An 18,561-nucleotide genomic window follows, 5' to 3' on the forward strand; every position below is an offset into this window, starting at 1 on the left:
TAGAAGTCATTTGTCACTGATGTGCTATTTTTCCATAGCTGTGCAAATTTAGCCTTTGCTGATGCGACTCAGCACAAAAAACACTGGAACACTGAGAATTGGGGGTAATTACCCACTACTCTCAGACTAAAAATGCATGACAAAGTTAGGGTTAGTGTAATCAGAAATAAGTAAGTACTAAACAATATGGTATATATCAATGGTACTAAGTGACACTTGAAAATTTACAAATGTGGAGTCTCATTCTCTCAGAAACAAAGTCTCATGTTTTAATAAAATAATTCTTAGCTTATTTTTCTTATATCTTTGTCTTAATTCATGCACTAACAACAATATTTATTTTACTTTTCCTGCTTTACAGACTACTATTCAGTGAAGATTATTCAATCTAGTTAAAGAATCAAACCCAATAACTTTCAGCTTGATCTGCTTACAGACACCACAACCCCCCTTAAATTTCTAAATGACAAAACCTCAAAAGATTTCTTTGTAACCTCACTCTAGGTGAACAGCCATTCCTTTGTCATGCAGAGCAAAGTCCTAGCTACTATTACTTCCCTTTTCTTGTACTGTATTTTTTAACATCCAATATCATCATCTAATTCAAACAGAATGGTGTGCTGATTATGGTGATGGGGCAGGAAGGTGAAGAGCTGTTATTCCCCCTACTGAACACTACTCTACACCCAAGGACTGCAACATTTCAAAAAGGAAGCTCAAACCCAATGTTTTCTAGGGTGGCCAATTAGGGCAATGAACGTTGGCCTTCTCAGCAATGTCCACATTGCATGAACAATTTTTTTTAAAGTTCCAGTTAGATGGATGGGCCTATTCATCCTTCACATCCAGATCCAGTTTGTGATCTTTTCTCACCAGCAGCTAATTTATAAGCAGGGCATGGTGGCTCAGTGGTTAGCCCTATTGCTTCACAGTGATACGGACCCAGTTTCATTTCCAGTCTTGGATGACTGTCTGTGTGGAGTTTGCATGTTCGCCCCATGTCTACATGGGTTTCCTCCCACCATCCACTGCACATTAGGTGGATTGGCCATGCTAAATTGCCCATAGTGTCCAAGGATGAGCAGGTTAAGTGAATTAGCCACAGGGTAAAAATGTGGTGTTACGGTGATAGGGTGGGGAATTAGGCCTGGATGGGATGCTCTTTGGAGGGTCAGTGCAGACTCCTGGGCTGAATGGCCTCTTTCCACACTGTAAGGATTCGGTGATTAAGAAATAATTAGGGAAAAGAAAAGATTGAAAAATAAAGAGTTTATAAATATGTTAACTTTTAGCCATAAACAATTAAGTGATGCATTCAAATATTATTCCTTATTCTATTTTTGTCAACCTACAGAAAAGCACAGATTATAATACTGTACTTGGTCTGTGTTCAATTGGGAACAACAAATGTCTTAACATTATCGCGCTGCTTTTAAGAAACATTTAAAATCCCTTTACGTTCTAAAGCATGAAGAGAGAAAGAAATAGGGGATGGAAAAATTGTATCCAACCTCTGTTAAAAGTTGCAACACTAACCTGCTTTTCTAGTAGCCTGATTGTATCTTCAGAGGTAGAGTCCTTTGATTTCTTTACTTGAGCAACGGCATTAGTACGTATTTTTCGGAGTGATTCCTTTGACTTGTTTGTAAAATGTTTGGCTAGTTTGGCCAGATTTTCCCTGTGCTCTCTGGTCACTCTGCAAAAATAGTTACAGATATCTAAGCAAATTCCAGTAACATAAAGAATGAAGGGTGCATTCATATATAGATACACACACTATATGCCTTCAAAAAGCAAAAACTGCATTTAGAATCTTGCTAGAATAGCTCTATATGCAGACACTAACAACTTTGTTTTCTGTACTTTCAATGGTAAATTTTCTAATCTAAACATAGTTGATCAGAATGTGCAAGTGTCACTTGAATGCTGAGCAAAATAATTGTGCCATTGTTTTATTTTACTGACAGGGTCATTCACTGTAATTATTAACAACTTCCAATGAAGGAGATTTTTATTTTTTTAAAATTTCATTTGTGAACTGTAGATTTGCACGGAAGCCATTTAGTTAGAGTTGGCGGTGATCTGCTTGTACATGTTCAAGACTGGTAAGGAGTAACTCATGTTTGGTTTTCCAACCTTATGTGAAGGTGCCTGGTCTCCCTTCGGCATGCTTCCTGCAACTCATGTAAGATTAACATTAACTGTAACTACAAGCAATGTTCATTTATTCCATGTACAGCTCATCAATTAGAATTATTGTTCATCATGTCAATGCAGAAGTTTTCTGAACCGAAGGTTTAAAAATATTATTTCTTGTCTTCAGATATTCCCTATTAAATTTTGATGGTTACATATCTCAAATGTTACTTGTGAAGTTTTACCATTGAAAACTTACAGCATTGTATTCATTTAATGTGGAAAATGCTGCTAATACTTAGACAAAGTGGATCATCAATGACCATAGGGTTAACTTTTATGTTATCTTTTTGTAAAATTCAATACAAAACAGCTCAAGTATAAAGTCTCTTCACATGTAAAACCAACTGTGAAGATATTTAACAATTTGGTTTTTGCTCAGGCTAGTTTTGTGACTTATGTCCTTAGGCCTCAAAAACTTATCTTGAAATTGTAGTAAGTGCAAATTTATATTCAATTTTCATCTTGCAAACCAGTTACAATATATATGACAAAAATATTTGTCAGTTGTATTGCTAGGCTAAACCTTGACATTTTGCTATTCTTCATTATGGCACCAGCTCAGTGTGAGTTACAGATTCATTATAAAAACAATCTCGCATAGTAATAGTAGCCCTGAAAGATCCGCGGTTAGAATTGACTCTGAACTTCATCTAGTATAATTACAATGGGCCAACTGAAATTATGAAGAAGCAATTTGAATTTAAAATACAAATTTTCCTTAATAACTATGATTAGACCGTATCTAAAGTTCCTATTCTTTTCCAGGATGCAAAAAAAAACACTTGTTACATTTCTATTTACATGAATAACGAGCTTTGATTTGGCTAACAATAGGATATATTATATACAATGTACTTCACAACACAGAGATTAAAATAAAATATACTGATTATAAATTGCTTTGCCTTTTTGAATATTAAGGATGAAATAATAGATTTCTATATTTAACATTCACTTTGCATTTTATCACTGAGATACGAATATTTTTCATCTTAATTTATTTGTGAAGAGAAAATTAGAAGACAAGCATTTATGACCTTCCCTCACATCTTACTTACCATCAGTTCTTTCAAAAAAAATCACAAAATTCTTTGCATTTAGAACAAATTAAAACTGTGAAACTTATAATTTTTTTCAATAAATCAATCAGTACATCACAACCCTCATTTTGATTAGCTGTCAAAACAATTCTTCGGGGTAAACAACAGTCAAATATATCGTATACAATGTAATATTCTGAACCTACCATTATAAACAAGTATTTTCTACATGTAAATCAAAAACATTTGGGAAGTGCAAGATTTGTATTTGCCTACATCAACCATCGAGCTTCAAAAGTAATTATTTGTGTGAAGCATTTTCTAACTTTTGACATAATAAAGCACAATTGAATGGAATTATTTTGTATTTAAGAATAGAATTGGATAAGCATGTGAAGATAAGTTTATCAGGAAAAAGCACAATTAGTTGAACTATTCAGAGCATAGACTTGATGGGCTAAATAACCATTAGATCATAAGATGTAAGAGCAAATGTAGGCCATTTAGCCCATTGAGTGTGCCCTGTCATTCAAATAAATCATGCCTGATATGATAATCCTTTTCTCTTGAATCCCTTACTAATTAAAACTCTGTCTATCTTAGCCTTGAGTATACTCAACGACCCAGCCTCAACAGCCACCTTCAATAAAGAGTCCCTTACATTCACTACCCTCTGAGAAGAGAAATTACTTTGCATCTCTGTCTTAAATGTGTGACCCGTTATTCTGAGATTATGCCTACTGGTCCAAGACTCTCTCTCAAAGGGAAATAACCTTTCTGCATCTAATCTGTCAAGTCTTCCAAGAACCTTGTATGTTCAATAAGGTTGCCTCTTAGTCTTCTAAATTCTCATGAGTACAGGCTGAACCTACTCAGCCTGTCCTCATAAAACAGTCCCTCCATACCTGGTATCATGGTAGTGAACCTTCTCTGGACTGTCTCCAATGCCATCATGTCTTTCCTTGGATAGGAGGCCCAAAACAGATTTCTGGATGATCTCAACCTTCAGAAAGTAAAAATGAGAGGCTCGCCAAGACAGCTTTGGAATAGTCAAATCTGTACGTAGGTCACTGTATTCCAGCAGTGGTCTGAATGGTCTTCCTACTGTTGTGTAACTGTTCTATGATTCTGCCATATTGTGGGGAAAAAAACCCTCCTATTTTCTCCTCTCTCTTTGCATTTGATCTATGCAGCATCTTACACCATTCCCGGGACCCTGCCACTAAAGCTTTTAGCCAGCAGTAAGGAATTTTATAATAAATATGCATTAATATCAAACATCTCCTTTTACCTAATCATTATTTGGCCTTCTCCACCCAGTAGTTTTATCATTGTTGAAAGTTTTTGTGTGCCAAACTGTGGATGTTAACTTACACCTCAGAATTACAAGACATTGATTCATACAAACAGTACACTACTATTACAATTACATGAAGTAATAAATACAAATATATCAGAGGTACAACTGTAAGATGCTTAACTGTTATCCATGTGTCTGTCACCAACAGATTTGACTGGCCTAATGTTCTCCTAGTCAACCTTTCTTACACACGAAAGGCGACAACATCCAAACATCTGCAGCCTGCATCCTAACTTGCACCGAATTCTGCTCACTTATCAATCATAAGCTTGCTGGCCTGTACTGGACCAATAGCCAATAATACATCAATTTTCAAATTCTTTTATTTCCATGTTCCTTTGCGATCATGGCATTACTCTGAGTAGTCATGCCACTCCGCAATTTTCATCATTTCAGATGCTTTCAGTTGCTGGGCCTCTGAAATTCTCTCTTTAAAACATTTAACTTCCTCTCATCCTTTAAGAAACCCTTAAAACAATCTGTTTGGACTAGAGTTTTGGTCATGTTTTCTAATATCTCAAGCCGCTTGATACCAAATTTTGTTTAATATTCCTATCCAGTGGAGACTTTATTTTTCCAAGACACTGTACCAATACCAGTTTTTGCTGTTTGCCAAGTCATTACACTATCACTTAATCAAATTTGTAACTTCAAGGGAACACTGACTAAGCCAATTAACCTACATGGTTGCAATGTGCCAATGTATTTTATTCCGATATGATACCTGATCAACTGTGGCATGCAACAGCAAGATGATAATATCTTAAATAGCTGTATATAGCACTAAAGGATACTGGAATAAAACACATTCTCTGATTATTCCAGAGATGTTAAATGACAATCTTGAATCAGCCTCTATTCCTGTATGTCCAAAATGAAAACTGATCAGAATGGAAACGCAATATTAACATTAGATAGTTAAGTCGATTTGGATAGATTAGAAAACTTTAAAACTGATAACATTCCAGGTTTGGATGATATCCTGCTAGTGAAATTAAAGAGATGTTCCATGTTTAATGATCTCCTTGCCCAGATTCTTTAGACTGGAAGTCAGCTTATGCAGATAATTGGTGAAAAATGGATAATCAGAGCCAAGGAACTACGCCTATCAGACTACTATCCTAACTGAGAAGATGGCAGGAAGGATAAGGAATGTTCTTTATAGACATTAAGAAAAAGAAAGGTTCATGAGAAATGTACAGCATGATTTCTGAAAGGATAGATCATGCCTGACAAATTTATTAAGAGCATTTTGAGGAAGCCATTAAGGTTGTGGATGAATGACTCCTATATATATATATATATATATATATATATACATATATATATATAGAAAATGTTTAATAAAGTATCTTATTATTGGTTACTCCACAAGATAGAACCTACGGGTACCAATATAGAAGCACTAACTAATTGGATGTTGGGATCAAAGTGAAACCTGGGTATAGTTGGATAGTGGATTTTCACTGTACACACAGGTACCCCTGTATAAAGTTACTTGCATTTTAGTTATTGGGTCTGAAACAAAATATATTAAAGGAACCAACACTTGGCTGGTGTAGACACTGAAAAAACTGAGTGGTTTTTGGGCAGCATGACTTATAGAGTCATAAAGTCATAGAGATATACAGCAAGGAAACAGTTCTAACTCATCCATGCTGAACCAGATATACCAACCTAATCTAGTCCCATTTGCCTGCACCCGGCCCTATCCCTCTAAACCCTTCCTATTCATATAACCATCCAGATGCCTTTTAAATGTTGCAATTGTACCAGCCTCCACCACTTCCTCTGGCAGCTCATTCCATTAACGCACCACCCTCTGTGTCAAAAAGTTGCCCTTTAGGTCTCTTTTATATCTTACACCTCTCACCCTAAACCTATGTCTAAGTTGCTTTGTTCTGTAGGTCTGTGCCTACTAGAAACTTTACTGGGTCTTTTCAAATACTTAAGAGCTTTATAGCTAATTGGTACTGTATGGTTCTATTACTATTTAGCGGAACGTGACCTGGGAAACTTTAGCAATGGTTTTTCTTCCTTCCCCATCACATACACTGGTGTTCCCAAAGAAGCTATTTTTACTTTGCTCCTCTTCATTCACATATTGGACCTCAGAGACAGGGCAACAGGGTCACTCTATACTTATACAATGACAGCTGGATGTACCACCCCGGCATTTTGGGCGACTGTCTCTGTGCTGTCACTCTAATTATTTGATGTCTCCCTTTGAATATGTCACAACTTCTCCTAACTCAACAGTGGGAAAACCAAAGCCATCTTGATGTTCCTTTGCCACTGATCCATCCCTATTCTATGGTATTGTCTTCAGGCTGAATGCATGGCACTGAAGCAGGCAGTTCAGCATATTTAAGGAACAGCAACAAGAATGTGCATTCTGAAACATTAAATCACCATTTATTATTGCTACTACATATTACATGGTGATGCTTCAACAGTGACTAAAAAACTAATTATGCACACTCAAAACTTTTGGTCTGAAAATTTGTCTAAATGAAAACAACCAGCAGATTTTTGGTCCATGTTGAATAACAAAGGGATGATTTTGGTCTGTGTTAACACTCAATTATACAATATTATTAGTAAAATGGATCACACAGCTTAACTCAAATTGTGTGAGAGTTCATGATTAAAAGAAGACATGTGGTATTCTAAATGAACACAAACCAAGTCTTGTTTTAATAACTTGATTATCCCCAGTGATTTCAGCATAGTTTTTGAATATTCCACTTGTCCTGAATTTAAGACAGATTTAGAAGAGATCAGTAAACTTGACAAAACGATTACATTGCTTCAAACTAGGAACCAAGAATTTTAAAATAATTATCTCATTCTGGCAGCATTTAAACTGGATGTTTGGTGAGCATTTGAATCACCAAGTTTATTTTCAAGTTCTTGAATTGGCTTTGTAATTTTCAAATCCACGCATCAAATAATAAATTATTTTGCATTTGATAGAGTATTCTAAATTTTAACAAATAGTAGTTAAAGGATTTAATTTGTATTATTTTCCTGAATAGAGAAAACAAAACAGAAATAATCTTCAAGAAAATATGCATTGTAATTCAAAAACTTGATTTTCAGCCTTAAGTATTTTTGCCAGCAACTGCCCTGTAATGACAGTCAGCAGACAAAGACGGAAACCTTAGGCATAACCTTCAAATTACTTACTTAGGAATTGGCACCCTGATCACAGTCCCATCCACTTCTGGGTTCAGGTTCATTCCACTTTCTCTTATGGCCTTGGTGGCAGCCATCGTTGCCTGTGAACCAGATCAAAAGGTAAAGGGCATTAGCAGAATAATTACTTACAGATGACTGTTCCGTCTCCGTCCGGCTAATCTATTTGCCCAGAACATGGAAACGTTTACCTCTTTCACCAAGAACATCAGGAAGTTAAATTCAGTCCAAGAAGCTTTGATCCCACTGTGAATTGCAAGCTAAGTCCCCTTGCACACACAGGGATAAAACTGTGGTATTGCAGAGGAGGAGAAAGGAAGGGGAAAAAAAATTGAAAGAAAAAAAGTTCTGCCTCTTTGAACATATTTTCAATGGTTTGAGGCCATCTATTTTAGAAACCACAAATTAATGCCCTTGGGAATGGTTACAAAACCAAGATATTTTTAAAATCTAAGTTTTTTTAAAAGTTTGATTTAGACATCTAATGTTTTATACAGTGTTTGCGCTAATTGAAATAAATCCACTTTCGAAAATATCAGACAGATTTAGGATGAAGTGTAAATCTAAATACCTCTAAAACTGCAAGTTACATAATTGTTTAAAGATACTGATCTGACATCAATAAAAACTCAGGTAGGTAGTTAGAAGGAGTAATTTTGGGGCTGATCGGAAGGCAATGAACAGAAAGAACGTCATAATCAAAACCAGATTTGCCCCTAATTGTGCTAAACATTTATTTTATTATGTACTGGACACAGAATTGTGCATTAATCAACTACAAATTATTTCTTGACAAAGTAGCAATAACGATACACATCAGCATCAAGTAGCGAAACTCAGTGTCCACCATGGCACTCTTTGCCAATGCAAACAGGAACTCAAAACTTCAGCAGAAATACCCCTAAGTCTAAGTAGTGAGAATGATTTCCAGCTAATAATCTAATTTTGCATTCAGATTTGGTCTCATTGTCCCTTCTACTTGGCAATGAATCTCCTTGCAACACAGCTTAAAAGTTGGTCTGCTCTAAAGTCTCCACTAATATTTTACCAAATCCAAATGCTGAGAGACATGCAAAAGATGCCACCTTTTCTGAGTTTTCCTGTATTGTACTCCCTAAGCACAAAATATAATCCAAAAGACTAATGGATTCTTAGCATTTATCTCAAGGTGGCTAGAACTCAAAAGTGATGAGGCAATGTTTTAGTTGCGCAGGAAATTAGTCACACCATAACTGGAGAACTATACTTGATTTTTGACACTGAACCTCAGGAGAGGACGTAATGGGCTTGGCGAGAATATAATGCATTATACCAAAGATTAAGGATTTAAATTATGAGGACAGGTTGCATTAATATGGCCTGCATTCTCTTGGTCATACACGGCTGATGAGTTATTTAATTGAGATGTTTTGATTCAGTAGCATCGATACAAAGAAATGATCTTGTGTGGTGGAAAAATCAAAGATGACGGAGCATAATGTTAAAAAGAGATGGAAGCTGCTTGACAGTGAAATCAGGAAGCTCTGTTTCCACACAGTTGTGATAATCTGGAGCTGTCTACCCAAAATGTTGTAGATGCTGGGTCAGCTTAAATTCTCAAGATTGAAATCAATAGACTTTTTTTAAAAAAATCAAACAAGGGTATCATATGAAATACAACAAAAACTAATCCCCAGTCTAGGTACAATCAGTCATGAAAGCAGCTGAGGAACAACAATTAATCTTAGTAAGGAAGAAAAAATGTTAACCAAGTTTCTCACTCCTGATCATTGTCATGTGACTCTTATTGCAAAATGTAAACACCTTGTATCAATGAGTATCAATGGATTCTGAAGCTTTACATAGTCAAATTGTTTGACTAAGATCACTCATTTGGAAAAATGGTCAGTCGGTTGTGAAAAATACTGCTATCTCTGTAAAACAATACTCAAGCAAAAGTCAATCTTGAAGAGAAAAGCAGCGAAATACGAAAGAAAATTGGGGAGAAACAAAGAATGTTAATTATGCTGGCACTGAGTACAAATAAAAACATTTGATATCCTCTGAGGGATATTTTTAACATTCCTGCAGAGGTGGTTTCTAAGCCAGATGTCAAAAACCAAGCTAAAGCTACTTGTAAATCTCAGTAAAGATCTCACACTTTGCTTGTACTGCGCTAATGGTTCCCATGGTAAATGAATGAGCAGGACATGTACATAATGCTTAAAGAACAACCTTTTCTGAAGTGATGGTTTTCTTTTGAAGCACGGCGTTAACCACCAAACAGTAAATAATTGTAACATAGCAGAAATGACCTTTTAAATGAACAAGTAATTAGTACATATTGTGTTTCTAATTTCAAAAAAAAAGAATCTCCTTTACAGAGGTGTAATCAAAAAGAAAATAGACACAGAGTGAAAGAATGTAGACAGAGTGGATTGTATGAAGGAATACGCTTGGAGAAATAGATGGGCTGATGGAGAGAATGCTAGAATATGCGGTGTAGCTGGGTGAAGGCTGGGTGAAGGCACAGCTATCGATCATGGGTAAAGGAAATGGATAACTTCACTATTAATGCTTGTGCATCCTACAGCCAGATATTGTAAATTATCATACTTACTGAGACTAATTAACTAAACTACTTATAGGCTATTTCTGCATCTGTTTATTTTTAACTCCAAACAAGTGGGATTAAATGGTTTGTTCACTAAACTGTCCAAAACAACAAATGAAGTTGCAGTACATGTTCTAATCTTTTTATTTGTCAATGCTTTTGGGAATGCCTCAAGTATCTTTACAATATTCTCAATTACTAACTCAGTTACAGTTACAAATTACAGAAGAGGCGTTTACTAATAAAAGTTGTTATGTTGTCCATTTGCCCTACTCAGTGCTATCAAGAAAGAAAGAATGCTAAAAAAAAAAGCCAATTTAGATCCCAATCTACAATCTGAAGTATTCAATATATCGTTAGGAAAACTAGAGCTCTGACTATAATTTTAAAAAAAGTTATCATAGATTTTCACTATTTGTACACAATTTTTCTTTCTAAGCCTAGGTCAAATTAAATGAGGGGAGGCAGTGTTAATTGCCTTCTGAATATTGCATGGACTACAAATACACTGACACAATTAATCACTAAATGTTTTTAACATTGAATAAAACACCCAAACTGTTCAGAGACAAAATAATTCAGTATCATGTCGTCCTTGCATAAATGTCTGTACTGTAGATACAAATCAGGATTGTTTTGACAGACCAGCTCCCTTTTATTCAGAGACAAAGACAAATCAGAATGCAATACTAAGCTCAGCTTGAATTTCTGGTGATGAAAGCAGAAACACCAATGTCTTGATATGACAAATAGTCACAAGTAGACAGCAAAGTGGTGATTAAATAAAGATAAACCACTTTATGCTTACCTTTATGCATGGTATTAATTGTATAACAGTAACATTTTGTAAAGTTGTGGAACTGAAATCTTATGCAGTTACATCAATATGTAAAAACAGACTTTAGAAAAATCACAGTACTATAAGATTTGTATAAATGTCATTAGTTAGCAGTAATTTTGTATTCCAATTCAGCCATTAAGGATACAGTACTGCATAAACCTATGGGAATTGCAAGAAAATGAACAAAATCAGTTATTTACCCCAATCTTTTTTGCAGCTTCTGGTGTGAAATACATCAACTTGCTTCAGGTGATGACAGAATTAGGCAAAGGTGCAAAGTTGTCAATGATAAATAGCCTGTTAATACTCATTTAGAATCATACATTACAAATAATTTAGGAATATATGAACAGGAATAGGCTATTTAGTTCCATAGTTTTAAAATTAACAATTGACCTCATCTTCCTCCAGTAGAACAGAGTTCCAAATTTCTATCATAATCCATGTGTAGAAATGTTCTTAACTTCACTTTTGGAAGACCAGACCCTAATTTTTGGTCTCTTGTTTTAGATTCACCATTTCTTTGAGTTACTGCAGGGTTGCTAATGGTACAGAACTGTACCCACATGAGGTAGCACATTCAGGAATGAAATAGTTAGTGTCACCAAAGAGTAGCAAACTTGGGTGGCGGAACAAATGGTAGTTCATGAAGATAGAAAAAAAAGCAGAACCTTAATTGTTATGACAGTTCTACTAACAACATTTGTGTCTTTTTAACTACATTCATAACAGTAAACAATGCTATCAGAACAGGCAGGGCACTTTTGCATGACCACTGTTTACCGAGCAAACATGTTTCTGAATAAAACAATCTACACTGGAAGTGTGGCTTATTTCCTTCTCATGAAAGATGCTTTGGAACTGAGTTCTTAAAGGTTAAAATAGGCTTTGAACAAATCATCATCTTGTCATACAATAAACAAAAGGTTTTATTGTAATAGGACATGGATTTTAACTGAATAACCCTCTTTTTTTTGGTGGTGGCCTAGAAAATAAGGAACAATCATAATATCTGATAGAATACTTTATTTAAAATTGGTCAGAATCATGCAAATTATAGCACAAGCTATGCAGTCTAACTCACCAGGCTGATGTTAGCTCTTCAACTATTTTTAATGTCATTTTATTCCAGTTTTTTCCATTATCCTTATATATTCTTTTAGTGCTGATTCTAACTCTTAAATAGTATCATTTCTGCCCCAATAGCTAATTGCAATAAAGTACTCCCACAATTTAATAATCATTAAATACAACTAGATACAATTTTACACTGCCCTCTCCAAATATCTCCTAGTTTTGGAAAACTTTAAAATGTCGTAAAAGGCTCACAGTACTTTTACTGACTGGAAAATACTTCATATCACATCACTCAGCAGTGAAAAGGCACCAGAATGCTAAGCTACTGCAACTGAATGCCCATGATTCTCCACACAACAAGTTCCCAACTTTCAGGATGCTGTGAGGGATAAGTGCACTTCTCATCAAGAATAAGGAAAGGCACAACTCTTTATGGCTTGTAGATACCAGTATTGACAGAGGCCTGGGGTAGTATGTCTTCACCAGCTCACATTTCAGTCAATAGCATGCAAGGTAGGGAGGGAGAAATTGAGGTAAGTGCTTCAGATCTGTTGAGTTTTACAACCATTGTGTATTTATTTCAATTGGTTATATTTAAAGATGATAGCCTGAATCTGAATATCAATTTAGTGGACTATTAAATATAAAGCTTCTCCAAGCTCTGATGCCTTGGGCTGTTAAGATTTCAAGTGATTTAGAACTACGATCATTAGTTCATTAGTTTTTTAAAAAATGTACATTCTATTATTCTAGCAAACATGGGCTATAACAAAAGAACTGTTATATTTTATTGCTGAAATGCAAGTTCTTTACACAATAACCTACACAAAATTCTACTGTTTTGCCCCAACCAATACTTAACTACATTTTAAATATAGGTTTAAAAGGCACCTAACACTAATCTCAAATATCACAAACATATTGTGTATATTCTACACATTAACTCACCTCAGGGAAACTCATCATATCTACTAGGATGAGTTGAGGGGATTTCAGGGAGATTTGTCCCAGGTGGTTTAATGGAAATTTTCCATCATTAGTAGTAACGGCAATATGATCCAAAGCACCTAAAGAAAATATCACATTTCCAGTGAATGGTGACTATATTTAACAAACAAGATCAAGTAAATACAAAATGGAGCATTTTAGATAACATTTCTATTGTAATAGATGTATATGTTTAAATTAGAGTCATATAGTCATACAGCATGGAAATAGGCCCTTTACCCCAACTTGTCCATGCTGACCAGGTTTCCTAAACTGGAATATTCATCCAATTGCAAAGCGGTCTTCCCTGTATTCAATTTAGAATTGATCCCATTAATCTACTTCAAAATTCATACGCCTTGATCCTACTTATAAGATGAACTTTGGTCGAGAGTCACAATCTCCTAAAAGTAATAGAATTCTGCCCATTTTTTCTCTTAATAAATTTTAAAAATCAAATCCAACTAATGATAGATGGCATGCAACAACTCACTGACTGCTATGTTCTGAAAGTACAAAGCAGCAAATTTGGAATAAGCAGAAAACAATGGAACCCTAAAGCTGCTGATTGTACATTTTTATCATTTTCTTTCTTGTGATCAGAAATAAGTTTCTTCTAAAATACAAAAAAGTTCCAAGTTGCTGGATAATCATGACTTGTGAGCTGCTGTCAACACAAATCAATGCCAGAACCCAGATATAATCCTGTAGGTCTCAAGACTTTTCACCACAACTTCCACACAGCAGGATATTAATGGTGCTATTTTGGGCTACTGTTGTTATTGTAAAAATGAATGAGACATAAAATAATCACTGATAAATTAGTTTACTTCAAGTAAACATATTCAAGAATCCTATTGATAATGGGACATCATGCAGCAAAACAAGCGAGGAAGAATTTCTTGTAAATATCTGATCTTTAAAATGGAATATTTATGGTCTTAATTTCCAGAAAATCTTCCTTGATTTTATTACCTTTCAGGAGACAAAAAGGGCTATAGATGTTCTGTAAATCTACTTGAATTAACAGCACACTACACAGATATGACTAAAATAAATTTTGGTTGAATAGTTCTGATGCTTGTTCAGTCATTATAATAATAGGTTTTATACTATTTATTTATAGTTAACATGGACAAAAATATTGATGAAACATAGCTCCAGGTTTAGAACCTCACATTTCATCCTAAAAGAACTTTGGTACCTAAAGACTGTTCTACTATGAATAAATTAAAAGATCCAGGGCAGTCCAAATCAGCAATCAATCATTCACATCCAGGTTGTCATTTGTTCTCCTATTTTAACCCATTCATTTATAGCTATAAAAAAACTGCATTATTGTGAGGGAGCAGAGCAAATAGATATTGAATCGTTTATTACCTACCATACTGCGTGGCAATTAAAGTTTCAGGTATCAAAATTTCTATTGACTGTTATAAATAAGGGAGTACAGAACGGTACCTCAGCACATAACTTGATAGGTAATATTTTACTCCTACTATTCCACATGCTATAATTTCTGATGCACTTAACTTGTCGGCAGAAACATTTTATAATTAACTTTACCATTGGCAGCTCATTCTCCCCAAGTCTGCAGTTTAATACAATTAGAAATTTTTACTTGGAAGTTTCATGTCAGCATTCAATCAACCAAGGTGAAAAAAAATCAACTCGTTAAATAATAGAATTAAGTATTTGATAAAGTGCTAGATACTTGGAACACTTCTATTCCTGTTTTGAGATGCTGTTACCTGTCAGCTTACATAGAAAACCATCTGCAAACACTTCTACTAGAAGGTTTTGACATATGCCTCCTACAAAAACCATTTTCAGGAAGCTATTAGCAAAACTGGATTCTTCCTGGTCAAGACCATGGTAAAGAGGAGCTCAGGAAGGTCACATAAAGTGACCAAATTATAATGCAGAACATCCAAAGCATGATTATGCTCCAAGTATTTGAATTTTATAAAGTAAAATAAGGTAGATAAAAAAATTGGGAAGCATGAATATGGGATAGCTGACACCATTTGCTTTCTTAAACTGATGATATTTAGAGTCCTTTTCAAAGCGGATATGATTTTTTAAAAATGTATTATTAAATGGCTAACTTCTAGAATTAAACATTTCACATTCCCCTTTCTGTGAAGTTTTAAATTTAGATCACTGAAATAAGGAATTTGGAAATAATAACTGATATTTACTCATTTTCATAAGACCATAATCAGGAAGAAAAGTATGTAGTATTTAATCTAACAACACTCTTTTGAAAAAGAGAAGTAAAATTGTGTTTCTTATGGTATTGTGAAAAGATAATAATTGTGGATGGCTTCCTGTTTAGTTGGCATATTCTCCAAAAGTGAAAGTGAAAACTTGTGCATTTTGGTCAAAAACATAGTTCTCAGTCAATAATTTCTGGAAGCTCTCAGAGTTTTACACCACACATCTTTTAAATAGGACGTTTGGGCAATCATCCATCTTGACTTTTTGGCTCCAAGAACTCAAAGAGCAGAGTGAAGTTTATTCCAAGGCAGATTTCAGCAAATCCAGGAACACTTGAACATAAAAGTAATGACCCACCAGCAAAGAACATTCTCTGAAATGCACAGTGGTGGAAATGAATGTCAATTATTGCCAAACAATATGTGATTACTTGAGCAGCAACTTAGGTATTTAACATATTATGGGGAATCAAATCAACTTGTTGCATAATGAACAAAACTATGTAAAATGGAGGCCAATTTAGTCTTGCATGTCATGACTGTGCATTTTTGGTAAGAAGGTCCATTTTGATTGTAGTGAGCTGGTAGCCACTTTGACCACATTAGCTAACAGCAGCTTCTGTCTCAGCATCTGTCTCAACAACATCTGTCTCAGCACAATCGACATTGTGCAGGAAACTGCTTATAAAATTGCTCTATAGTACTGCTGTGTGGACAATTGATGGCTGTATATGTCATTTTTTAAAAAATGCATTGGTTAATATTTTTAGGAAGTAGTGAGTGACAATTTTAAATCTCTGAATGACACGTGGCAATACCTGTAGAATAGCTATGGAAGGATCACTGTTCCAGCCAAGTAACAAACCAGCATGATTAAGCACACACACACTCTATAATTATAATAAAATGTATATTATTTTTAAAGCTCCAAGTTTTTAAATTTTTCTAGTTTGGGAATTAGATCAATGATTAATATTTTAGATTATGAAGACATATTGTACATCTATAAAGCTTACCTGGTGAAGTTCTTATATTTAGATTCTTCCCATAATCATCCTTGAGATTGTCTATGATTTCCAGCATATCTTGTTTTAATTTGTTGAGGTCAATAATGTCTTCGACCAAAGCAGCATTGATGTTCACTCGAGGACCTTGTTGTCCTTTAGTTTTCACTGTAATTTATAATCAGATTGGGTACATCAGTCTGCTTCTACAAATAAATTATAAGCTGTTATAAGCTTACCATAACCTGTTATTGGGAGCTCATCTATAAATAGCTGAAATCAGCTAAATTTACATTGGTTTACCTGCCACAGTTGTAACATTGGGATGAGGTCATTTTATGTTTGTACATGAAATGCACTTGGGTTATTCAGTAATTAGATCACTTATTTTAACTCCTATATTCTGTATATCAAATTAAACAGGGTTATATTGATTGCTGACTGCTCTTTGCATACAGTACTGCAATGCTGCTTACGTTCCAAGAATTTTATTAAAATCTTCACTGAACTCAATTGGCAAATATTCACATTTGATAATCTCCTTACATTCACGTGGTAGTATTTGCATCTTGCAGGCAGTATAACCAACAGATATCTAGCAATTACTTGGAAACATCTGCAACCCATAAACAAGCAGGAACGTAATGTATATTGAATTCAGAGATGGGAGCCAAAAGTTGTGTATTTATTCCACTCACTTGCATCTTACAAAATAGGTTCCCAGGTGAAAGGATTTTGAGCCCAAATTAAGATTGCAATTTTAACCAATACTTCAACATAACCAGTTGAAACTAGAAACTAAAATGAACCAGATGACTTTCTAAGTCTCACAATTGTAATTACATAGGCATTTTTCATCAACAGTAAAATTCACACCTTTTTCAATTTCAACATATATTATCAGACAGGGAGAAGTAAAAAAGGCAAGTTGTTACCTTTGGCTTTCTTGGTAGCAAGTGGTCGGCTCAGGGATTCAAGCAGGGCACCGCACTGCTTGCAGTTGTTCAGGAACACAGCTGCTGGTCCCACTCGGTTCTCCACTGCTGAGCGCATGAAAAGCGGCCGGAATTTGTACAGTGAAGGTCCTAGTTGGTACATCTGTCTCAGCACAATCGACATTGTGCAGGAAACTGCTTTTAATTGTTACCTGGAGTATAGCAGAAAGGCATTTTCAGGGTTGAGGAAAAGTTCAAAAAGATTGTGAAACTCACGCAAGACTGAGGAGCTTTCAGCAGCTTGTTAATTTCATTTTGCTCCCTCATTTTAGTTTTCCCAGTCTACTGTCAGTGAGTCACCTCTCTATTCCCAGTGTCGCAAGTCAGACTTTCCCTTCAACAACTTCCAATATTGAGAGCAAAACTCTTTTAATTCCAGGCTTTTCTCTTTAAGGTCTTTTTTACACGTGGCCTAAATAGCTACCTCCAATTCAATGCATTATTAAACCACATACTGCCTCAAAAAAGGTAGCGCCAAGCAATTATTGCACCAAACATTTAAGCTGTGTATGACATTAATTTCTATCTTGCATGATAGAAAGCAAAGCCTTAACATGCTTTAACAAAGTTCATGTTGCTGCTTTAGATAGAGGGAAGATCATGAAGTATGGGAAATATCCTGCAAGTTGGAACAATTTGCATTAGTCTCTAATAAGGTATGTCTTAATTCTTTTCAATTTTGAGTTGAACTTGATGCTGATCAAGGTGATAGAGGTCAGTGCTGGAAATATAAACCTTTTCCACTTTTAACACTTACTGAACTATTTTCCAGTTCAGGTATAACACACACCAGATGCAAAGGAAAGTTCATTCCACTCTATCCTTCAATGCACCTTAAACCAATTTTCACTACAGCAAACCCTATACAGGGTGTGAATGTTTCCAATTTTCACACAAACCTCCTGGTGGTCTGAGTTAGATTGTTAATTAGTGTTCGATTTCAAGCCGTTTTCTGCTGTAGATCTATGCCCATTAGGAACTGAGTTCAAACTGTCCAAACTTGTTTTATGGAGTACCTTTCTAACAGAAAAAAAATGAGGCATTTGTT

General features: G+C 35.1%; 1 protein-coding gene across 2 annotated transcripts in view; it reads right to left on the reverse strand.

The window, feature by feature from the left end:
* mrrf (mitochondrial ribosome recycling factor) overlaps positions 1-18,561 on the reverse strand; it is a 46,194-nt gene that overhangs the window by 9,412 nt on the left and 18,221 nt on the right. For both annotated transcript variants that reach the window (XM_043720103.1, XM_043720104.1), the window contains exons 2-6: positions 17,454-17,665; positions 16,531-16,686; positions 13,257-13,375; positions 7,789-7,880; positions 1,537-1,696 (exon numbers count right to left, since the gene is read on the reverse strand). In XM_043720103.1, coding sequence (XP_043576038.1) covers positions 1,537-1,696; positions 7,789-7,880; positions 13,257-13,375; positions 16,531-16,686; positions 17,454-17,637 — 711 coding nt within the window. In that variant the 5' untranslated portion in view covers positions 17,638-17,665. The remainder of the gene's footprint in view (positions 1-1,536; positions 1,697-7,788; positions 7,881-13,256; positions 13,376-16,530; positions 16,687-17,453; positions 17,666-18,561) is intronic.

This window comes from Chiloscyllium plagiosum, chromosome 30 (genome assembly GCF_004010195.1).
Source record: "Chiloscyllium plagiosum isolate BGI_BamShark_2017 chromosome 30, ASM401019v2, whole genome shotgun sequence".
Classification (NCBI taxonomy): Eukaryota; Metazoa; Chordata; class Chondrichthyes; order Orectolobiformes; family Hemiscylliidae; genus Chiloscyllium; species Chiloscyllium plagiosum.